Here is an 18,169-nt window from a genome sequence, read left to right as displayed (position 1 = left end):
AATTAAAGACGCATAAGCTGCATAATAAAAGCTGGTTGAAGCCCGATTCATTTTTTTATCACTATAAATTAAGATTTGTATAGGTTATAGAAGAAGCCATTATTTTGCTTCTGGTATGTATGTATCCATCGTTGATCATACCTTTCCATGTATTGAACACATTGGTGTCGCAGATCAGCAACAACCAACGACCCAGTGTAGTACAGATATACATACGGTAATGTAAAATAAATATAAGAATTACAAAAGCTAAAACCAAGAGGCAATAAATTTACAGGAGTGTCTAGTAAATACTCCTGTAAGTCTATTGCCTCTTGGTAAAATATGGTATACTACATGGGCTAATCACCGACAATATGGACCACATGTGGAGGGTGACAGCACCTTTAATTGGATCATGTGGAATCTTTTAACTTACCTTTCCACTTGTGACCAGAAATCCAAATAAAACATGTTTGTTTTAAAGAGACAATTTAATTTGTGTGGCTTTCTCTTTTTTTAATTTTTATTGGCATGTTCATTGTTTGTAAACAGCATCCGGCATGAAGAAAAAAAATAAAATTATCAAAACCTTGTATTGATTAGTTATAAATTACACAGCAATTTCAAAAATGTATGCAGAAATATTTATACATATTTTTTCTACTATTTTTGTGTTGCAAATCAAACAGCAAGGATTAAAAAAAAAAAAAAGACTCAAAATGGCATTTAATGAATTCAGTAAATTATGTTTGAAATTAATCTTCCAATGGTTATTTAAAACATACAGGGGGAGGAGTTTGAACTGAACACAAAATAAACATGAAAAAACAAACAAAAAACCCACCAAAAAAGAAAAAAAAGTGTATCAATGTAAAACGGCATCTCCAAAAGCTAAATATATATAAGAAAATAAAAATGCAGCTTTACACAAAAAAATTAAAATTAAAAACGAAACAAAAACAATGAACAAGCAAACAAAAAAACTCTATAGTACCAGGATAACCAAACATGGGAAAAATACAAAAGGAAATAAATTTAAATAGGCAGCTAAAGTTTCTCATGTACAAAGTGTTGATATGTGAGATTCTAGGAAATTGAAGCATTGCAGTCTGTTGGACTATTGGTAATATTTTATTTACACTCTGATGAAACAGCAGAATAAGATTGCTCTATTGGTTTTAATACTTTGTCCCCTTGCTACAAGAACCTGTTCGTAAACAGACGCGCATCCTTAATTCCAGCGTATACCTACCTTCTTACCCTCGTCAAATAATGGTACAGCAGCATCAGGCATGTACACAAACCTACTACTTCAATTGAGGTAATGTGTGTATCAGCGACATAACATAGAAAACTATTCCAAGCTCCTTGTAGCTTTATGTTGAAATCCCTGAAAGATCTGAGGAGATCTCTCTCTCTGAGAGGGCTCCAAACAATTGCATCCAACCAAAGCTGGGTAACAGCCAAATATCCAATCCACTTGGTTTGATTTTTATTACATTATATATATGCTTTTGTATATATTTATATATAATCTTATTTGCACATCCCTTTACAGTTTAATCGACCATAGTGCAGAACATGATTACAAGTCAAACAGTGACCTCACTGGGTCCTGCGGTGCTGATTGGATTACAGTCCACCAATCAGTGCTGGTATTATCAAGTCACACCTTGAGTGTCCTGCAGAGAGTCCTTTCTCTGTGCCGACAGTGAACCTGCCTGCGAAAGCAACCCTTGAATGGAGTCTTAAGCTAAATGTCAGTCCTGAGCAGCGTCTTTACTCGATGCTCCGTCCAGGTAAATCTTTAGTGCCTTTTCTTTTCGGGGGGAGTAAGTCACACGGTGCCCAGTTTTTTGCAAGCGGCTACTTTCCTTTTTCATTAACTCATTCCTCTGCTCGTCTGTAAGTTCAACTAGATCCTCCGTTTTATCCCTAAAATAAAAAGTAACAGATTTTTAAAAACATTTTTTGGAAACCCACAAGGTAGTTTACCTTTTATAAAGATAAGAATTTCTGTTCATTTAACGGATGCATTAACGATCTCTTCACTTTGACTACTTCATCCAACAAATGTCACCACCAAAACGTTTCAAGGGAATCTGCCGTGGGCAAAACTACTTTAGCTCCTTTGCCATCACTCCAGAAGAGTTACGGAGGAAGTTTGCCCTGCTTAGGGAAAATCACAGGTGTTCTTAGAAACAGCTAATGTGAACTATAGGTGGGTGTCCCAGGAGTCTACACCCACTTAACAAAGGAGATCGCAAGGGGGAATGTAGAACCATGAAAGTAGATACTGTTTCTCTTGTCAAGCAAAAAAAACAAACAAACAAAAAAAACCTTGTGGACCATTTGCCCCAGGTGTGTATTAAAGGGGAACATAATTCATACTCAAAACAGTACTGAACCGTTTTCATGAAAGAATTCTGTTAATTTTCTCAAGCTTCAATAGCATGTGCCCACCTAAATAAATTACCGAGCATCTTCAAACCACTAAAGAATATAACTGTTCAGAGACTGCATATACAAAGTACAAGGCTGTATTCTTTCATAATTTGACACACGAGGATGAAATGCTGTCATGAAATGATTGACGGAAAGGTTAGCTTTCAAATCAGATAATAGGAAATGTGGTTACCTACCTGTAAAATATAACTGCTCCGTCATCTGAAATGTACAGAGGCCAGGCATTCAAAGTTGAAACCTTTGGGTTCCAATCTAAATCTTGATGGATCTCCAGAATCGAAATGTCGCATGGGAATGTCCCTCGCCCCTGTAGAGTTTAGCACATACATGTTCAAAATACAGATTTTAGAAACTGAGGTATGGAGTGTCTGTAGAAGAAAATCAAGACACAGTAGCACTTTTTTGCTTTCCTAAGTGGTAGATTTAAATTTTAAAGAAAGTCTAGGTTAAAAAATGTGCAATTTTTTTTAATGCACTTGAACTGTTAAAATAAAATATATATAAAAAAAAAAAAAAAAAATGAATTAGTCAATCACCTTTTTGCCAAGTACAAACACTTTCATTCGTACTGGTGGTGTCCAATCAAATGCTTCAGAGAGAAGCATTGCTGACAAATTCACACATTAAAATAGATGTTAAATAGCAGGGTGGAGGAAGTAAAATTAAATATATTATTTTTGCACAAAATATTTGGAACAGGTCTCGAAAGGTGTTTCTCTGAGAGTGCAGACAATTCTGCTGGTTTCAGAGAAAAATCTATTTGTTCCTGTGATTCTCTCTCTCTTTACCTAACCTCAGATAATCAAGCAGTGAGACTGCAGGGGCATGATCTATATACCAATACTGCTTCATTAAGTTGAAGTTGTTTTGGTGCTTAGAGTGCCCTTTTAAAATAAATGCAAACATGTTAACGTTTGACTACATTGGCTTTGCAGAATTTATCAGCATTAAATCATTTCTTCCCTTCAGATAGGTGTTATTTATATTAGGAGAAGTCAAGCGACTTCAAGACATAATTTATTAAGTATCCCTGAATGTGCTGTTAAAATTAGACCCACATAGCCTGCTATGTCCCATCACAAAGGGTGTTTCAGACCATTGTATATTCAGATTCAAGAAAAGGGGAGCATGTGCCGTCAGGCCTGTAGCCTTTCCGGAGGAATTGCCGATAAATGCAAGTGATATACAGTATTCTCTGACCAGGCAGAAGCGATATCTTCATATTACTTTAATGTGTGGTTTATTCCAGAAATCTTTGGGGAGTGGCATAGTATGGTCATTCATTGTGGAGATTAGCTAGCCAACCAATCGGCAGTGAGCATGAGGAGTCTGCCAGTATAATTTTTATGTCATTTGCTGAAAGAAGCAAATACACCAACCCCCTCCCCCCCCCCCCCCCTTTTTTTTTTAAAGACTAATTACAGGTTAAACAAAAAAGAACATGGTTAATAAATTATAGCAGTTAAGAGAATAATCATTAAAATAATTGAATGTTAACGCAAATGGTGACAGATGTAAAAAGGAGTATAAAAAAAAACAAAAAACAAAAAAACATGCAGCTTTTTGCCTTTTGTAAAGTAACAAAGACTTACTTTTGCAAATTCCAGATTTTCCAAAGGTATGTCACTTATTTCACAAATCTACAAAAGAAGAAAAGCATAGATCTAATAAATATCAGGGAATTACTATGTAATTTCAGTCTATCCCCACCCAGCACGGGAAAGGCAAGTTTGTATAACCGTCAGAGCTTTGAGAACATATGTTGGATGTATTCACTAAATAAAGAATCTTAAATCAAAGTCCATGAAAATAAGGTTTAGGCCAAAGTAGAGTTTTAGGAAGGATTTACTCTCTTGGTTACTTCGGCATGCAATTATCCAGTCTTATACATTGAAAGTCTCCACAGGTAAAACCCAGACGGATCTATTTACTGGTGTGTAAATTAAAAGGAATTTGATTTGGACAGTCAGGATCAATTTTTTTTGCCCAAGCCTAGCCTAGAATGGAGTATTACTAAAATGAACCAGTGACTGCATTAGGTACAATTTAGAAATGATTTGAGTGGTGGATAGTGTGAGACCATCTGGTCTCAAAATTAGAAAAATATACCTTTACTACTTAAACATATTTGCTTAATGGTGCAGATCACCTCATTGAGGCGAGCTGTGTTCTAGTTTATGGTTACCTTCTCTCGTAGCTCATCAACGTTATTTGTCTCCAGCACAATTTCCTGAAACGGGTCAAGCTTGAGTTCCGATGGCCTCCATCTCTTAGTAAATATAGAAAGCTGAGACATGGACTTCATCTTCTCGTTTTCTGAGCAATAAAGAGATAAAATCAGAGCTACCAACATATTGTAAATCAGAAATATAAGCAGAAAGAGTAAACTAGACAAACGTCTGGAGAGAGCCCATGCTAATAAGTGGTTTGATCAACTTTTCTGCTAATTATACAGAAAATGATGATCTCCCTTATGCCAGGAGAAACACTGAATGATGAAAGTCATGCCAAGTAGAACTCTGCTACTGTCCAATTCTTCAGGTAGTTTGAATGATTAACATAAAAAAAAAAAAAAAAAAAGTAAAAAGAAAAACGTTTTCCCCCTGAAGAAACCAACAGTTTTTTTCTTGAGCAAATTATAACTGAATAGATGCCTGGTTTCTTAATTAACTAAATGCCTTTTATCTACAATCAATGCCAACATCTTGCATGGGTCGACAGTGAAAGGCTTACCATTTAGCACCTCTAAGAACACTTCCCAGTTGCTGGAAATACTAATATCACTTTCATAAACATGGTAATCCAGAAATACTGTTCCTGGGTTCTTCCAGGTCTTCTTTCGGAGTCGGAATCTGAGGCAGAAAGACAGTTTGTTTGTGTGGAGTCTGAACAGATATGGGTCAAACATCACAACCTGCAACATGGCATTAGGTCTGTTGCTGGCAGCAGATATACTGCATGAAGATAAAGAAAAAAAAAAAAAGATGTATCCTCACCGATCTATGGACAGGTCCAGACCGCACTGCTCCCTGAGTTGTGGTAACAGTTCTTCTTTAGATTGGTGGACACTCATTCCTTTAGCGAACACAGCATCCAGCAGGAACTTGCAGGGCTGGGTAAAATAAAATAGTGGGTGAAACATTGTCTGAACATGGTTATTCTAGTAAAAGGAAACTCTCAGAGACTGGTGAGGTTTCAATGCTCCGTGACAGACAGAAAAAGCTCTCTCTGAGAAACTAAAATGAAGTAGAATTTTCAGTATTAACATGGATTCCAAGCAATACCATAACCTGACTCTCTCTTCCAACCAATGCAATGGTTTCATGTGTGTATGTTCTACTGACTTCCCTCTAATTTCTAGTAAGCTTCTAAGACCTTCTGTTTGAGTGCATATCAATATAGGTTCTCATGTAATTTATCGCCTGTTTGGAACCCTGTTCACAAATGCACAACTCAGAATTAATTTGAGAGAACAAAATACAAACAAAAAAAAAAAAAGTGTGATTTCCTTTCATTGGGAAGACAAGACGGACTAATCCCCATTTTGTAATAAGTATGATAAAGTACTATTTTAAGCACTTACCTCTGTCTCATTTAATAAAAGTTGGAAAACTTTCACTCTGTATTCCCCCTTTTTAAGTGCTCTACCGAGCCGGATGGTGATCTGAAAAAAAAAAAAAAAAAAAGGGTACATAATTAAAAGGGTTACTACAACAATGGCTTTGAGAGGGGGCTTATCAGGTGTGTGCCTTAGTGGGAATTGTGGAGAAGGTCCCCCTTTCAATGGGCTGCATAACCTGTAATAAGTTTTACTCCCCTAAACCCAAAATCCAGCGCTGGGCAAAGTTCCCAAGGCAGTTCTCCCCTCCCCCTTCATGACGTCACTGGGCCGATCACAATCCAAACAGAGGCTTCTCAGAGATGCTTGTGATTGGACCAACTATCTACTCAGAGCGCATGTGCACACTGTGTTATAGAGGAGGGGGAGGTGGTGGGAGAAGGATAGTGGGAAAGACCAGTTATTTTTTTTTTTTTTTTAAATAAGCAACAGGTTGGTGGGAGGGGAGAGCTAGCTTTTCCTTGCTGGCATTTTGCTGCATGGGGAAGATTTTAAAGTCCGTTATCAGCGTACAGTGCATGCTGACAGGTGTAAATTATGCACAGAATTGACATTATATAGCCTGGAACAGGGTTCTGGGCTGCCCAAGTCACGTGTGCTGGAGGTGCAATTAGCCCCAGCACACAATTAAGTATATCTCAGTATGTGCAGTGTTTTAAGCTAAAACACTGCACATATGGACTCCTACCACCATGACCCCTTTAAATCACTGAAGTGGTTATGGTGGTTGGAGTAACCATTTCACTGTGCTGTATTGAGCTGGTCATTGCAGCTTTTGCTGAGCATTAGGTGCGACGATCAGCCATATTAATGAGCAAACAAAGAAACAGTGATATAATACAACAAACATCTGTAAAATAAATCTCATTAAAACTTTAGTAAAATATGCCATCATAACAACATAACCTTTAAGGTTTATTTGCATTCTATGATATCACTGCAATGTGGCCTTTTAAAGCTTCATATCTATAGATTATGCCCCGGCAGTCTAACTGCTCAATTCTCTGCCATTTAGGAGTTAAATCACTTTGTTTATGCAGCCCTAGTCACACCTCCATGCAAGTGACTTACACAGCGTTCCTAAACACTTCCGAAAAAGAGATATCTAATCTTTATACTTCCTGCATTACACAGTCTGCTTAATTTAGAATGTTTTATTTCTTGTTCTGTTTTTTGCTACATGTTAATAGTTGCATAAACAGAAACAAAGCGATTTAACTCCCAAATAGCAGAGACTTGAACAGTGAGACTGCAGGGGCATGATCCATACACCAAAACTGCTTCATTAAGCTAAGGTTGTTTTTGATGGGGTTAAACTACAAAATACACCGTTTAAAGAGGTAGTGAAAGCATTGCTCAAAGGAAAAGCACATACCTTATTGTCGTCTGAAAACGATGAAAGGGTTTCATTCAGACGGACACTCTCAAACTCCTGATTACTGGCATAAACCCGGAACACTTTAAACTGGGAGGAGGGCACCCCCACAAAAGGCTCTAAATGTTGTTTGAAGGCAGATAAGGTGATTCTTTTATCCACGTTCACCAATAAGCCTAATAAACAAAAGCAGATGCTAACAAAACATTTCAACATCAAAAAACAAAAAAACACACAGACCAAAGAAACATAACAAAAAGTAGTTTGGACTGGGGTTCTGCCATTAAAGCCACAACTCTATGGACACTCTAGAAAACTCAGTTCTGTATTACCCATCCAACAACATACAATGATAACCCCCCAACCATGGCCAGCAAGAGGTATGATAAGACACCAACCTTTGCCTGCAATGATGGCCTGTAAGAGGTAGGATAAGCCACTAACCTTGGCCGGCAATTATTGCCTTTAAGTGGGGGTCTAATTAACCAACACACTGGTTGGCAATGTGGGCATCTGAGAGGCGTGACTCTTTGCACCATAAACACTACAATAGGATATAGGCTCCGATGCCAACAGTGTTACTTTAAGGCACATTTATGACTCCCTGCACACTTGCAATCTGAAACAATGTCACCTGTGGTTGTTTGATAATTGATTTACAAACTGCTTATAGGACCACTATAGACACCCAGACCACGTCAGCTTAATGAAGTGGTCTGGGTGCCAGGTCCATCTAGGGTTAACCCTGCCTGCTGTAAACATGTTTACTTTAGGGTTAAGCCAGCCTCTAGTGGCTCATTGACAGACGCTAGAGGCGCTTCCAACTGTGATTTTCACAGTGAGAAGATGCCAACGTCCAATTCTCAATGCTTTCCTATGAACTGACTGAATGCGCGTGCGGGGCTCTTGCCGCGCATTCAGCCGATGACTACCGAAGGAGGAGGAGAGGGAGCCCGGCGCTGGAGAAAGCTAAGATTTTAACCCCTTCCTCCCCCTTCAGCCTGGCGGGAGGGGGGCCATAAGGGTGGGGGGAGTGACGAAATGCCTTTTGTCACTGGATATTTAGGTGACAAGCTGCCCTTTGCCCCTGGCTGTTGGAGGAGCCTGATTGCTAGCCTCCTTCCTCATGACTATGGCCCTGGGGAGATTTTGCCCTTTAACCCCTTAAGGACACATGACATGTGACATGTCATGATTCCCTTTTATTACAGAAATTTGGTCCTTAAGGGGTTAAAAACATTTGGCCATATCTGATTTTATTTCACTACTGCTGGACCCTGACCTTCCCCTCCACTTCGACGCGTCGGCTAAAGTTGAAGTGCGTTCGACAATTCGAACGCCATGTTACACTGTGCTATTTTCACGAATGGGGACCGTTCGCGAATTCAAATGGGACTTAGTCGTTTTTTTCTGTGTGAACTGACTTTAACATTGTAAATAGACCGGCCGCACAGCCAAACTCTGTGGAACTGTTTTGGGCAAGAAATCCTGCGTGCGGTCGGTCAAAAGAGGTTTCCCCAAAACTTTAACCTCATGGCAAATTTACTTTGTTCGTGGGATCTGAGCGCTGTTCACCTATATCCGAGCTATCTGGGGATAGGTTAAATGTGGGGGTTCTGTGTAATATAATAAGAATTATGTATTTTTATGTACTTTTACGTATTTTTGCAGTTAGTGTAAAATTTAGATATTTTCTGTACCTAGAGGTAATGGAGTTTACTGCAGTGCCTTAAGCCAATTATCTCCAAGACGGAGAGGAGGGATTTGATTGTGTATGTGGGAGTGTTATGTTAATTGGTGTTCCCATTGGTTTGTGTCCCTTTTGTTACACTTTACCACCAGGTCCAGGGGGTGTGCCTCTGACCTGAAAACTTGTATTTAAAGGAGTAATAAACGCTCATTGGAGTCAGATCATCTTGTACCTTCATGAAGTTTCGGCTCATGTTTGGGGGATTGGAGAACTACACTCTGGGTATTGCTATAATCACTAAACTCCCTAGGGTATAATCACTAAGCTTTGCTAAGAGCTTGTTCCTGCTCTCTGGAATTCGGAGAGGTTGACCTACTGGAAGCTGGACCCTGGTCTTGGGTCTAGAGTGGGTGGAGACTGTGAGACCCCAACCAAGCTGGGGCGGTTCGCGGGAGTCTACAGTGGTTATGGTGTCTGGCGGAGTGCTTGGAGTCCTCAGGAAGCGCTAGGAGCATCCATCAACAGAAGGTACCCGGTCGGGGTGCAAGCGGTTCCGTTACAGGGGGGACCTATTAATACTATAGTGCCAGGAAAACGAGTTTGTTTTCCTGGCACTATAGTGGTCCTTTAAATGGTGTGAATAGCATTGTAAACCACAGATAAACCTATATTAATATTTATACACAATCACCGATTATTCCAACCAATAAGGTAAATGCCGTAGGATGTGATATCAAACAGATCAACCATGAGAATCAGGAGGAGGCCAACGCAGCCTGTATACAGAACCCTGTATTTCAGTAGAACCAGCACAGTGTCCTCGATTCATACCATTTATATTAAGGTTGTGTCGGTACAATACTCTGAAAAGCAGAAGTTATGGGATTTTATCCCCCATACCTGCACTGGAGAACACCAATAAAGCAACCAAGCTAAGTCCTAGTTATGCTAGCTCAGGATAACAGTACAACTACTTCACCAAATGTGCAGTATTAGAAATCCTAAAACAAAGTAAAGCCATGCAGAAGATTTATGATTTGAAAGAAAAAAAAAAAACGTGTGTGTATGTATATATATATATATATATATATATATATATATATATATATATATATATATATATATATATATATATATATATATATATATATATATATATATATATATATATATATTTTTTTTTTTATTAAAATTCATTTAGAAATAATTTTAAAAATTAAACAAAAGCATAACCAGGTCAGGACTACAGCTTTGCATTCTCTCCCCAAGTTACCAATCACCTTAAACTGAAATATTGAATAACTTACATTTATTCCCTTCACCTGCAGCAGGATGTGATTCTGTCCGGAAATACATGTATTGCGTCTCTCCTCGACTTTTCCGGCTGTCATCATATTCGCTATCTGTCCCAGAATCCTCCTCGGCTGTGTCCCAGGTCTCCTTCTTCCCTTCATGGGCTTTGGACCTCCGGCTGCTGGTGATACTATGGGAATCAAGTCCATTAGCCAAGGGGATGGGGGCACTATCTGCATTGCAAAGGGTGTCACTACTATGGCTTGAGCTGAGAATATCACTGTCCACAGAGCTCGTGCTCCGGTCATTATTCACGTCGGAATCTGATCGCTCTTCCGACTGGAAATTGTTTTCGGCATCAGTTGCCAGAATTCGATTTTCCAGATCTCGGTTATCGGCTGAACCTGAAGAATCCGCCTCGTTTAGAGGCGAATCAATGTTCTCAAAGTCACTTCCCTCCGTGCTCCTGCTGCTGTCCCCGTTCCCACCCTCCTGCTGCTGCTGGAGAGACAAGCTCTTTAGTTTTTCAGTGCTCTCTTCCAAAATAGCATCCACAGATTTTACGTTTTCTTTATCTTGGTCAGAAAAGTCATTAGGTTGATTCAATTCCCCCCCACAAGCTTTTGGGCATGCAGACCTGGCAGTGGGAGGTCCAGGGGAGTGCTCAGGTAACGAGACAAACAGTCTGATTGTATTGGCATGACGATCTAACAGCTTCCATAGCTGAGACTCTGGAAAGAGTAGCTGGTGATCCAATGAATCAGAACTCTCCACAAAGACCTGCAGGAAAATAAAGACACGGCACACCTCAAAACCAGTATGAAACAAAGTGGAGAAAACACAAATTGATACAATGTGTTCTTTCAATGCACAAACATCTAATTAATAACAGCAAAGAACTCATGTCCAAATCACGCCAGATGTGACAATAGCTATGACTATATATATATATATATATATATACACACATATAGTTCTTAAAGTCCATGCTTGTCAGCAAAATCCAATATTCTTTTTCTAAATATGATTTTCATTGATGAATTTTAGAAAGATGGTGTTCAGGATCCCTGCTGCCCATACAGAATTATTAGAGAATCATCCTGACGGAACTTTGAAATTCTCACACATTTGGCGACTTAATATGAAGTTTTTCAGTAACTTCACCTTTAATATGTTAATGAGAGGTAACAGTTCAAGTTTCACCTTATTGCTTCTAAAGAATCCTTCTGCCTTCAGAGTTTTATTTTGGATGTTGAGCAGTCGCAGATCATTGTAACATCGTTCCAGCACTACCCTCATGTTGTCAGGGGGCAGATCCGTGCTCTGCAACACAAATCACACACAATCATATATACTGTTAACACTTTGAAAGTGTGATGTGTTGATTAGTGGGATGATAGAGAGTTAAACAGGTTAAAAGTAAGGATTTGTTGTAGTGACATCAGGACCTTCCAGTCCTTTGATGGTCCAAAGGCAGATAAATTACAGCAATAACACCAACAGTTCTATCCATGTTTGTTAATACTCTGAAGTGAAGTCTCCAAACCTTAGAAATGAGCTGCTTGAACTCTGTGACCGTCTGACTCAGATACGCCCGAACGCTCAGCGGTGGAGCCACAGTCTCGGTCTTCAGATCCACTACACACACCTTCACCATAACCTCTGCGGAAATAGAAACCATGTTAAAAATAAACCTTTGGCCCCGACAACGCACAGCAATAACCAAGCTTCAAAAAATAAGATATCAGAGCAAAGAGGGAAAAATAAATAAATAATCAGCGACCAGTGAGAGGCAAAATCTAGACAAGATGCCCATAAAGATAAACAATGAAAAAATGTTTTTTTATATATATCTATATCTATCTATCACAGTCACCTTTTGTAGCAAACAGGTACATGCAACCATTAAAAACATTCTCTAATAAAGCAGCAAACTCAAAGGATAACTCATCACGTGTATATTATACTTATAGATGATATCAACATATGAAATAAGCCATTGACCACAACAGGTGGTATAGCTACAGCTATAAAGGTAGCTGGAGAGACCATATCACTTTAAATACCTGCCGAAATTCAGAAACTATAAAGTAACAGAAAACAACTGGCACAAAGTGGCCGCCGTGCAGCAAGTCTTTGCCCAGAACACAGTGAATTCCTCTTACCGCCCGGCTTGTACGACTGAAAGACTTGCTCCGGCCTTTTGGTTTCCAACAGTAGGTCAAACATATAGGAGGATTTGACTCCACCCAGGAGGCATCCCATTGGTTTATCCTCTTCGTCTTCATATGATCGCTCCAAGTAATCATGAAACTCATCGTATTTCACAAGTCGGCAGCAATCGAGGGGTACAATTCCCTCCAAGTCCATGATCTAAAGCAAACACTTTCAGTGAGGATACTGGATATGGACTATATTTGTGCGTGAGATAGATATATACATATGTAGATATATATTATTTAGATGTGCTTGATTTATTCATATATAATTTTTTACATTTTCTCTTTACAACATTTAGATTTTATCAATATGAATAATCTGTCAATGACTTTTCATAATTTAATGCAGTAAAAAGTTTGAAAAATCCCTGTATATTTAGTAAACATTTTATTTTAGTTGGATATATATTTGATCTAATTTTAGTTTGCCCAAAAATTCTAAATGTAAAAAGCCCCCAGATCATGAACATAAGAAAAATCATAGAAAAAAATAAGAGACATTTGATTTTTTTGTTGGTCTATGAAAGAAATCACACACAATATATCACTCTGTATACAGCTATAGCTAAGCAAGGTGAATTGTTCGTTTAGGACCCACCTAAGAGGTTTTGCCTTGACGTGGCAGGTGGGCTTACACCAATTGTAGTGTCACTAAAAAATCTCTAGTTAATTAAATATGCATAAGATTTGGGATAGAGCACAGGTAACTATTTTCTATGGTTTTCATTGTATGTATTGTGCCTGATGTGTACCTATAGTCATTGCTATGTCCCAAGAGTAGTGGGAGTCTGAGTGCAGGACTTATTTTTGTGTATTAGTATTTACTTTTGTATCACCCAGCGATGTTACAATGGTGCCCCCCAATCCCATGTCTTCCCTATCAAGGGTTAAGAAGCATGTAGTGGTTTAGAACACCCCTCGGTGTCAGATTTTTTTTTTTTTTACCTGAAGTTTAACCCCTTAAGGACACATGACATGTGTGACATGTCATGATTCCCTTTTATTCCAGAAGTTTGGTCCTTAAGGTGTTAAGGAAGCAAGGTGAATGGTTAAGTGTAGGACCCACCTAATAGGTATGCCTTGACATGGCATGTGGGCTTACACCTAATGGCCATTGAAGGGTCACTAAAAAAAATAAAAAATAAATACTCAAATTATTTAAACATGCATAGGGGTTTTGAATGTAACTCTTTTCTTTGGTTCTTATTGCATGTACAGGGGCATGTATCGGATGTGTACTATGGCTATTGCTGCCACTCAGCACTAGCGGGAGTATGAGCGCAGGACTTATTTTTGTGTATTTGTATATAGCTACATCTCCCACAGATCTTCTGTGTTCATTATCGGTTGTATTTTGTTGATTATTTTTTTTCAATCAACACATTTGGTCAATAAAACATATTTAAATATATTACACTGGTAAGTATCCCAACGCATTCCACAGCCTCCCTGTAATTTGGTCATGTATACCTTATGTGCTATTTCTACTGCCTCCTTCAGAGTCTTATCTTTATGAACCTCCAGCTTACTCTCCATCATGATTTGCTTGACTGGGTGCATACAGAACAGCTTCAGCTGTGAAAACAACGCACGTTCATTATCATAGATTAAATGCACACAAGTTATTCATTGTCAAGTAAAATGCAAGAGTCCCATTTGTTGTAAACATTGGAAGACATTTATAAACAATGAGTTTTTCTAGAGCACTGTGTTACATACTGTTAATGTGTGTAAATCAATGGTGGCCCACTTACTTTGCACGTATTGCGTTCAATCTCTCGCTGACGTTTCTCTTGCTCCTCGTGCTCTTGTTCCTTCTGTACCAGATGTTTTATATGTTGTGGAAACTCAGAGACATCAAGAAACTCTAAATCAAACCAAGAACATAAATCAGCCAACAGGATCCCATGTTATAAACACACGTAAGCAGCTTTCATGGTCTTAATTTGTGTTTAAATTGAAAAAAAAACATTTGAATTGTGAAGGCAAGTTTTTCTCCCAGTAACATCATTCACAAAATAAGATAAAGGGGTAATCAATGGTAAATGTATCTGGAAAACAAAAGAACCATACAAGAGCCTTACTAGACAGGCGTACAAGAAACTAACAACTTGAAGCTTGGAGGCTCACTCACCAGGGGCGGGTTTCTACTTGCAAGGACATTGTGAACCCTGGTTTCACCAGGTTAGCAGCACCTGTCAATCCCCTTAACGACACATGACATGTGTGACATGTCATGATTCCCTTTTATTCCAGAAGTTTGGTCCTTAAGGGGTTAATGGGCTCCTCTGAATTTCACTTTACTACTTAGGCTGACACCAATAGGGTTATATTTTGATAAGAAATAAGGGAATATTTATAAAACTGGAATTCAATTCAGACTGTTTAAAACAAAGCCATACTTACTTGCATTTTTAGCTTGATTCTTTAGCCGATACATAAGCATATAAGCATTCGTGGAGCTGAGAATGGGAGGAAAAAAAGATAGAACATTAATACTTAATTAGGGTTAAGGATAAACAGGAATTGACCTCCCAACCCTTACACATACCTGGCGAAGGCACTGGAGTAGTAACCACGATTTGCTGTTGCCCCACCATAGGTCTTTTTAATATCCTCTTGTGTTATCTATATGAAAGATCAATACAAATATATAAAAATATAAACCAAAGCAAAAAAAGGCAAAACAGGACTAGTACGAAGGCTCTGAATAATAAAGTGTTCAATAACGACATTAAAGCTGTGATCACAAAAGGGAATTTTAGGTTTAGAACCCAAGGACATAATGTGAACACAGAGAAGCGGGGAACTCTCCATGATACCTGGAGCGGAGAAAAGAATCACAGGAGGAGGAGCGGAGAAAAGAATCACAGGAGGAGGAGAGGATTCTCTGGACCAGTTGGATTACTAGTTTTTGGCCAATATTGCTGCAAAGCTACAAGCTAGATATACAGTCAACTTAACCCTTTCATAACAAGGGCTTAGGCCCAGTAATGTTGAATCCGTGTAAATTTTTAAATGTTGCATTAGACCAATCGCAGGCCAAGCATATCCCGTAACAGGACCAAGTTAAAAAGAGAAATGACAGGACACCCTGGAACTACAGTTTTTTTTATTTTATTTATTTGTGCCCCCAAAGACCACATCATATGTATTTTCTTGTTAACCCCAGCATCCGCGGTAGAATCACCCATATAATTCATTTTACAAAGTTCCTCACACAGGAATTCAGATGACCCTAATTTGCCTCAAAAAATATTCCCTGCTCAGATAAGCATTTTTTTTTTAAAATCTGGTTGCAGATTCTCAAGCACATTTATAATTGCTAGAATCCAAGAATATTACAGTATGTTTTTGATGTAAGATTTCATGTTTTTCCATACCAGAGGGATAACTACACATGTTCTTGTACATACATTATAGTGGGTGGCTGATGAAAACTTGTATCCCTTGCATGAAGATGCAATACCAGGCTTTTCAAGAACATTTAACTGCAATTAAGTATTAAATGAATCCCAAATCAAGATGGAATCACACGCTGATCCAAAATGTGAAGCCAGAAACCCAGTCTCTGACAAGCAGGTAGTATGTAATGGGTCAGGTCTTTTTCTAAGCAACTCCTGTGGCTGTGTGAGGATTTCTTGTATTACATTGTTATAGAAGCATGCAAGATAATTCCTTCCAGGACACTAAAATTCACCATCCAAGACCATCACTATTTCACAATGTTCTTAGAAATCCTAGAGGACTTTAATCTAGAAATGTGTGCACTGGTTCCATGATGCAAAGCATGCAGATGCCATCTAATTTGTCTTGACAGCCAAGAAACAAAAATGTTCAAACAATAAAACTAATCATAAGCGATGCTTACAATACAGCCAAAATTATTAAACTGAACATATGTGAAACTTGCAATATATCAGGAGTCAAATAAAATAAAGATGTAGTTACCTATATTACCACCAGCCTTTATTTGCACAAATTACCATCTTTCACAAATCGACTATCCTGAATACAGGACCCAACACAATGCCAGAATGTTACTGCAGCAATAAAACAGCCCCAATGAGAATACACGGGTAAAGTACAACAGCTGATATTTCCTAAACTGTTTGTAATGAGCCTCACTCCAGGTGAGAGGTGCGATTTCCACACTCTAGGACTTACCCTGCTCACATGCTGGTCATTGAAGCTGTACCACTGGTCATCGGCAAAGGACTTGATACAGGCGTAATAATGGCCACCCGCGGCACTTCCTGAATGAACCATCACGGAAAAAAGTTCATACAAAGTAGGCTAGGAAAAAAAATTCACAGGAGTTTCAATCAGCGTAACCAAACCGAATTTACACCCCAGAGGTTAGTATTAGTAAGAATTCAATTAACTGATACATTCTCTATCATGGGATACACATATCACCCAAGATTATTTTTGTTACTTCATGTTAACATTTATAGAACCCCCCCCCCCATTTCACACACACACACACACACACACACACACACACACACACACACACTACTTACCTTGTCTGTGGCCAATTTATTCAGCTTGTCTACATTGCTGTTACTTTCTAGACAAATTCCTTCATCCAGAGCATCGTCCGTGGAGAAATCATTGCTCATCTGGTCACTGTGACAACTGCCCTCATTCTCTGCCCCGCTGTCTGTGCAGCTCTCTGTCACTGGGGACTTCTGCTGAGAAAGGGGATTGCAGGTAAAGTAATAAATCAAAACAAAATCAAGCACCATTCTGTGGGCATTGCTTGCCTCCAATAAATGATAAACATATCCCATAAACCACTTCTGAGAGAAGAGTCAAAACAACGCAGATTTGAATTTTTCCTCAAGAGTATTTAATGTTTGTAAAGCTATTTCTGCAGCTACAGCAACAATTCTATTCAACATCACATATTTGAATGCCATAGTTTATAATAAAGTTTGGGGTTTTACTAAAACACTTTAGGCTTCCCGGTTAAAGTGGTTTTGGAGTCCATGAGGGGCAAGTTGTGCATCACTGCGAAAAAAAGGTTCACTCAGAGATGCTCTGTCCTCAATTACGATCTTGCATGTGCTATACAAATTCATACCAGGGATTGGGACAGTGATGGGCTGAGAGCAATCAGTTGATGCTCTGACTACCACTGCCAGCATAGCTCTGCCTCTGTCATTTTTATCTTTAGAGTCTGGGCAGTAGTAGGCTGCCAGGGGCTGAGCATCTCTGCTAAATGGTGAGTAAACAGTTTAGCAGTGATACAGGACCTGGCAACCCCAAACTCTAGATGTGGTTAAGGTGCCTACACTGTTCCTTTAAAATTAATTTAATTACTTAACAATTTGTATATAGATGTCATGATTCGATTTAGGAACAATACAAATTAAGTAACAGCGCATTTATAAAATACATTTCTAAATTATATAATGCTACTGAATCGCCTCTCAGCAAACAAATATGGGGATTCAGTTCCACCATAAAACCATATCGTGTCAAGCCCACCACTACTTCACAGTACCCCAATATCGGTG

The 18,169-nt window shown here is 38.7% G+C and overlaps 1 protein-coding gene across 2 annotated transcripts in view; it reads right to left on the bottom strand.

Moving 5' to 3' along the window:
- Positions 1-1,092: 1,092 nt before the first annotated feature.
- Positions 1,093-18,169, bottom strand: part of USP47 (ubiquitin specific peptidase 47) — a 47,520-nt gene continuing 30,443 nt past the window's right edge. Inside the window, exons 12-29 of one of the 2 annotated variants that reach the window (XM_063437948.1) lie at positions 17,171-17,338; positions 16,812-16,940; positions 15,196-15,272; positions 15,051-15,106; positions 14,399-14,511; positions 14,115-14,219; positions 12,591-12,798; positions 11,972-12,087; positions 11,629-11,748; positions 10,440-11,205; positions 7,443-7,618; positions 6,032-6,112; positions 5,445-5,560; positions 5,182-5,300; positions 4,634-4,764; positions 4,041-4,088; positions 2,625-2,755; positions 1,093-1,917 (exon numbers count right to left, since the gene is read on the bottom strand). In XM_063437948.1, the coding sequence (XP_063294018.1) occupies positions 1,743-1,917; positions 2,625-2,755; positions 4,041-4,088; positions 4,634-4,764; positions 5,182-5,300; positions 5,445-5,560; positions 6,032-6,112; positions 7,443-7,618; positions 10,440-11,205; positions 11,629-11,748; positions 11,972-12,087; positions 12,591-12,798; positions 14,115-14,219; positions 14,399-14,511; positions 15,051-15,106; positions 15,196-15,272; positions 16,812-16,940; positions 17,171-17,338 (2,835 nt within the window). In that variant the 3' untranslated portion in view covers positions 1,093-1,742. Of the gene's footprint in view, positions 1,918-2,624; positions 2,756-4,040; positions 4,089-4,633; positions 4,765-5,181; positions 5,301-5,444; positions 5,561-6,031; positions 6,113-7,442; positions 7,619-10,439; positions 11,206-11,628; positions 11,749-11,971; positions 12,088-12,590; positions 12,799-14,114; positions 14,220-14,398; positions 14,512-15,050; positions 15,107-15,195; positions 15,273-16,811; positions 16,941-17,170; positions 17,342-18,169 lie in introns of both variants that reach the window. The other variant, XM_063437947.1, reaches the window with a different exon arrangement.

Source organism: Pelobates fuscus, chromosome 12 (assembly GCF_036172605.1).
Source record: "Pelobates fuscus isolate aPelFus1 chromosome 12, aPelFus1.pri, whole genome shotgun sequence".
NCBI lineage: Eukaryota > Metazoa > Chordata > Amphibia > Anura > Pelobatidae > Pelobates > Pelobates fuscus.
Note: the sequence above shows the minus strand (reverse complement) of the source record. Positions and strands in the feature narration are given on the sequence as shown.